This window comes from Salmo salar, chromosome 04 (assembly GCF_965601325.2).
Source record: "Salmo salar chromosome 04, fSalSal1, whole genome shotgun sequence".
NCBI classification, from domain to species: Eukaryota; Metazoa; Chordata; class Actinopteri; order Salmoniformes; family Salmonidae; genus Salmo; species Salmo salar.
In genome coordinates this window covers 56,576,545-56,582,603 of record NC_138294.1, presented here as the reverse complement: position 1 = coordinate 56,582,603, position 6,059 = coordinate 56,576,545, and the positions used below count along the sequence as shown (strand labels likewise).

The 6,059-nt window shown below is 40.7% G+C and overlaps 1 protein-coding gene across 2 annotated transcripts; it reads left to right on the top strand.

The window, feature by feature from the left end:
- Window positions 1-743: 743 nt before the first annotated feature.
- Window positions 744-5,056, top strand: LOC106603372 (spliceosome-associated protein CWC15 homolog). Of its 2 annotated transcripts, none has more exons than XM_014196956.3 (7): window positions 744-834; window positions 1,471-1,612; window positions 1,765-1,877; window positions 2,097-2,188; window positions 2,279-2,392; window positions 4,324-4,466; window positions 4,597-5,056. In XM_014196956.3, exons 2-7 carry the CDS (start codon window positions 1,482-1,484, stop codon window positions 4,724-4,726), a joined length of 723 nt encoding a protein of 240 aa, XP_014052431.1. In that variant the 5' UTR covers window positions 744-834; window positions 1,471-1,481; the 3' UTR covers window positions 4,727-5,056. The 2 variants fall into 2 exon arrangements, with proteins under 2 accessions (XP_014052431.1, XP_045573016.1); XM_045717060.1 differs by lacking the exon at window positions 744-834 and adding an exon at window positions 960-979.
- The last annotated feature ends 1,003 nt before the right edge of the window (window positions 5,057-6,059 follow it).

Sequence of the window (6,059 nt, the reverse complement as noted above, 5' to 3'; positions counted from 1 at the left end):
CTTAGTTCTACATTCTTTGAATGGGGCATGCTTATTTAAGATGGTGAGGAAAACACTTTCTCATTCTTGAGATCGAAGAACTGTGCAGTGGTGTAAAGTACTTAAGTAAAAATACTTTAAAGTACTACTTAAGTAGTTTTTTGGGGGTATCTGTACTTTACTATTTATAGTTTTGACTACTTTTACTTTTACTTCACTACATTCATAAAGAAAACGTTTTACTCCATACGTTTTCCTTGACAACCAAAAGTACACGTTACATTTTGAATGCTTAGCAGGACAGGAAAATAGTCCAATTCAAGCACTTAATCAAGAGAACACATGGTCATCCTTACTGCCTCTGGCCTGGCAGACTCACTAAACACAAATGCATTTTTGTAAATAATGTCTGAGTGTGCCCCTGGCTATCCATACAGTAAAAAAAAATATAATAAGGAATTTTAAATGATTGATACTTTTACCTTTGATACTTAAGTATATTTTGGCGATTACATTTACTTTTGATACTTCAATACATTTAAAAACAAATACTTTCAGACTTTTACTCAAGTAGTATTTTACTGGCTGACTTTCACATTTACCTGAGTAACTTTCTATTAAGGTATCTATACTTTTACTCAAGTATGACAATTGGGTACTTTTTCCACCACTGAAACTGTGGAATGAAAATGTGGCTATTTTGAAAAACGTTTCTCACACGCCTACTACAAAATCGCGTTTCAAAATTGGTGTTTGACCTTTCCGAGTTCCGTATGCATTGTTCATACGCTGTGATAACAGCGTCTACAATCCAAAGAAAAGGGCCCTTTCTCTTCTGATAGTGTGAGGAAAAAGGTACATTTCCAGCCAACTATTCCATATGAGTTTGTTGTTTTTGAAAGAGAAAGATAGCTAGTTATGTTATTATTTTAGTAAACCTGTAGCTTGCATTACCTTATGGCTGTTATTCTTCCAGCACACTAACGTTAGCTGGCAGCATGTAAGAAAGCTTCCTACACTACAGTAACTACTAACGTTAGCGTAGACAAGTGTGTTGGTGTTTGCTCAGCAATAATCAATATCGATGTTATAATAAAACCCACACAATTGTGAAATCGTGTGTAACTTAGCTAATATAGCTAGCTTGGTCGATTGGTTAACTATATGCAAGCCTATATGGATATTTTGATTAAGTAGCTAGCTAACGTTAGTGGCTAGCTACTAGCCAATTCATCGCAGACTTCCACCGGGTTGTTTTTCTCATGGCGAGTTAGCTAACGTTAGCTAGCTAAATACGGATTGATTTCTGTTAACGTGACATAATATGTTGATAAAATATTGAATCTATTTATATTTGTTGCCCTCTGTTCCAGCCAGCTATAATTCAATTCAATGGGCTTTGTTGGCATTGGAAACATGTTTACATTGCCAAAGCAAGTTAAATGGATAAACAAAGTGAACCGTAAATATTACACTCACACAATATTACAGAGCCACCAAAAATGACAACAGCCGCGAGACCGACGTTTGAGCCGGCGAGAGGAGGGAGAGGGAAGGGAGAGGGCGATCTCAGTGCGTTGTCCAAACAGTACTCAAGCCGAGATCTGCCTGGTCACACTAAGATCAAGTACAGGTGAGTGACACAACACCAGCTGGCCTTGTGGCATCTTGGCATCAGTCTTTGCCCTTGTGGCCAAGTCTTGCACCAGTAGTTGGGAACAGGTCCCTCTGGTTAAAGATATTGTGCTGTCTCATCCAGTGTGTCTCCCTGTGTGATCCCCTCAGGCAGCTCACCCAGGATGCCCCCGAGGAGGTGCGTGCCCGGGACTTCCGCAGGGAGCTGGAGGAGAGGGAGCGTGTTGCTGTCCGGGAGAAGACTAGAGAGAGGGGACCGAGAGGTGAGTCTCCAGGCATACAAATAAACCTAGACTCGAGATACATTTTGACCTGAACGTAAAATATGTCTGTGTTTAACTGGGTGTAAAGAAGAGCAATGGGATTTTTGCATCTGACATACTATTATGCCCAAAGTTTTGTTTATTTTGTTGACATGAGTCATCTGCAGGGGATTCAAGCCAGCATCAATAAATGGTGGTTTGTCTCTCTTCAATTTTCAGAACACACCACATCCTCATCTTCATCCTCAAAGAGGCCCAGACTAGATCAAATCCCTGCTGCCAACCTGGATGCAGATGACCCTCTCACTGACGTAGGTGCCACCTGTTCATCCACCAGTCACCTTAAAGTCTGTGCTTTTTTTGAAAGCTCAGCCTCTAACCTTCATTGTTTTGTGGTGTAGGATGAGGAGGAGGATGATGACTCTGAGGAGGACAGTGATGATGATGACACTGCGGCTCTGCTGGCTGAATTGGAGAAAATCAAGAAGGAGCGGGCTGAGGAGCAGGAACGCAAGGTAAGTCGCTACAAGACAATCAATCGCTGCTAGGTCAGTTACGCCAGTTGAGTCCAACCAAGTGCAAATATTTTTCAGGTGTTGCTGAGTAGGAGCAGCGAATAGGGCTCTATTGACTCGTTAAATTAATGGATTGTTTTGTTTGATATTATCTCTGACATTTTCAGACTTTAAAGGTCATCTAATGTAGAGAGGAGCATCTGTTGTGTACATCCAGCCTATTTCACCTATTCATTTGGGATTGAGGCATTTAGCTAGAGTTACAAAACAGATTGTGGGGAATGTGAAATCATTCTTGATTTAGATCACTTGAGGTCTGAAAATATCGGACATAATTTGATCATGTGAACTGTAACATTCTAACGGTGTAATTAATACATCGCAAAAATAATCATTTGGCTGTGTTTATGAAGGTCTTAGGTAACATTAGAATATGAAAAAATATATATATTTCAAATAATACTAGTATTTGTATTATTTTATGTTACTGTAGACTATATTTAAAACAAAAAACACCAAGATTCAAGTGTTAAATCAGTTTTATTCATAGGGTGCCTTTGTTACAACAATGAAAACAGAAAGCATATTTGTTGAAACACGGCAATAGCTTTTTTTATAACCTCAAAATAAATAGATAAATAATCCAACCAGCAAGACGCACAGTCAAAATGAAAACATCCGAGATCTACACATCATTATAAGCAAAACTGTGGGCTTGATAATTAGTGAAAATCGGCACAAAAGCAATAATGGCATTATAATGAATGTAAGTGTCGATATGGCAGCAGTCAAAACATTTATTGTCAGCTTGTGCTTACACGGTGTGCGTATTCACGAAATGGCATCAGTTGGAGTATGTCCATGTTACATAAACAACGAAAGCTGGTGAGTGCATTGCTGATGTTGTTTTTTGCTTGAGATGTAGGGTCTGCGCTCTGTGGTTACATTTTGGGCTGATAATCGGCCTGTAGCATTGTCACCGGCTTGTTCTACCAAACTGCCGTCCCTTCCTGTCTCACCTTTCATTTGTTTCTGTCTTTTTTCGCGCGTAGGCCTCGGTTCAGGCTGAGGCTCAGAATCAGAAGAATAATCATCAGAGGTCATGGTTAATTTCTTCCCCAACTGAGTCGTTTTCGTTCAGATTTTGTAGCAATGCTAACTCAGCATGTGCATCCATTCGTCTTGGGTCTTCTTGCCATTGTAAATTACACACACTTTCAATGTGTAGCCTACTCCAAGTAGACCAGGGTGGACTGATATAGGGTACATACCATTTTGAGATTCTAGTTAGAATAGATCAATACAACAGAATGGCCGGCACTGTTCTTCATTCACAGTTGGTGATTACATTATTTATGCATCGATGAGCGAGGGGAAGCAAACAACACCCATTCTCCCCCATCATACTTCATTTATTTCATCTGTTATATGTGTTCAGTTAGTTTTGGTTTAGGTTCAGTTTCGAGGAAATGATTGCATTGATTATCAACTGAGCACGGCACCTTCAGCTATCGGGAAGAGCGGAGCAGCCCTACTGTTGGGAGGGGGGGCAACGGGTGGGGGGGGGGGGGGGGGCATTCAAAAAAATGACTTGCCCTCCTAAAACGGGTTATAGCTCCAGTTCTGTTTGTGATATTAATATTCTAACGACAGTGTTATACAGACTTATTTAGGAAAAATCATGACTTCAAACATGTCGGAGTAATAAAAAGTTGTCGTTAATGTGCAGTCCAAATGACTGCTTTAGCAGTTCTAGTGTTAAACATGTTGACCTTTTTTTTGTAGATTCTTTTTATTTTTTTAGATTAGTGCTTGTGTGCAACCATCTTTAATCAAGGCCAATCAGAAAGCGTTGCTAAGAGCAATACTTCAGCGAATGAGAGCTTTGCGCATGGTCCTCTCTGACCAACATGTTTCGTGTCCTGTGCCAGGAGCGGGAGCAGAAAGCAGAGGAGGAGAGGATCCGCATGGAGAACATCCTTAGTGGGAATCCTCTGCTCAACCTGGCTGGACAGCAGCAGCAGCAACAACAACAGATGGTCCCCACCCCGACTGCCTTCAGCGTCAAGAGAAGGTGTTGAGAGACACACACACACACACACACACACACACACACACACACACACACACACACACACAACTTCTTAGGGCATGGCTGTGGATGACTGTTGTTTTACATCCTCTCCTGTCTCTTCCTCTCTAAGGTGGGACGATGACGTCGTGTTCAAGAACTGTGCAAAGGGAGTGGATGAGGCACGCCGGGAGAAACGCTTTGTCAACGACACTCTGCGCTCGGAGTTCCACAAGAAATTCATGGAGAAATATGTGAAGTAGGACTGCTATGAAGGTGTTCTATTTCTCTCTGCTCTGTTCCCAGTTCTAAGAGGACAAGGAGGACGTGATAGAGATTGGTCTGAAAACATTGAATGAGCCTGAAGAATGGTGTCATCCGTTGACATGGAACACGTGCGATATCCTCTGTATATAAAGTCATCTAATGCCTGACCTGAAAACAAATTTAAACTCGTTTTGTTTCGTGTACAATCATTTTCCACCCCTGAAAGGAATGGTTGCAATAGTGACATCATCAATGTCAACTTTGTTGTTATTGAACTTTTACCTTTTTTAAGCGCCAATGTCAATAAACGACAACAAAAAAGAAAACTCTATGTCTGTGAGAGGGCCTTGATGCTTTTTTCAATGATTTTAGCTTTGTGCCCGGGAGTTAGAATTTGCAATGACTTCCATTAAAAGCTCGGCAGCAAGCCTTTTTTCCTGTCCTTTCAACAACAACAAAAAGGGCTTTGTGGTACATTACCTTCATGACTGATGCCTTTCATTGAGGCGATGAAGAGGAGGTTCAAACCTTTGTAGAGGATGTTAAGTCTAACTGAAGTGAAGTTTATGTTCAATTCTGGAGCTAACCCAGGATAACTGACAACTGCATAGCAGTTGCATTGTTATTATTTAGGCGATGTCGAGGTGTAACTGCGTTGAAGCTATCAAATCTGTGAGCGGCTGCTCTTGTCATTGTCGCGAAACCACATCCGTCCTTAAATCCCTCTCGCGTTAGAAGTTCAGAACGAGAAAGTGTAGGCTATATGGAAATGACACTCAAATTGAAAATCGTGAAACATAATAAGGATTGATATCAGCCTAATTGAGGTGTAGATTACAACACACATTCCAGTGTTTGAACTTGTAACAGGTTGCGTGGGATTTATCCTAATGTGACTTGTGCATCCAATGTCAATGTCCACGATAGGTATAACGGGAGCCACTTGCTGATTTCACAGCTTCAACACAGTTACACCTCCAACATCGCCTAAATAATAAACAATGAAACTGCTATGCAATTGTCAGTTATCATGGGTTAAGGCTGATCTGATTGATTCAAGCCCACGTCTGTGAGCACAGAATCTGGACTCTGGGGTAGATGTAACATAATAAATGTAAATCTGTCTCCATACATTTAGTATATGTTACATTTTGTATGTATTAATTCATTAGCTAAAATTCTTAAGTTGTCTGTGATGAGATCCGAACACGCAACCTTTGGGTTGCTAGACGTTCGTTTTTCTACGCCCCCACCCTGACCAACCTCCCTCCTTTTTAGTTTTTGCCTCATGTTACCTGTCTTATGTAACCAAATGTTTAAAAAAAAATC

Excerpts from the sequence above, each read along its gene's own strand:
- LOC106603372 (XM_014196956.3), top strand. The coding sequence starts at position 1,482 with ATGACAACAGCCGCGAGACCGACGTTTGAGCCGGCGAGAGGAGGGAGA. Across the intron at positions 1,878-2,096 it reads TAGAGAGAGGGGACCGAGAG|AACACACCACATCCTCATCT; the intron begins GTGAGTCTCCAG and ends TTCAATTTTCAG. Across the intron at positions 4,467-4,596 it reads GCCTTCAGCGTCAAGAGAAG|GTGGGACGATGACGTCGTGT; the intron begins GTGTTGAGAGAC and ends TTCCTCTCTAAG.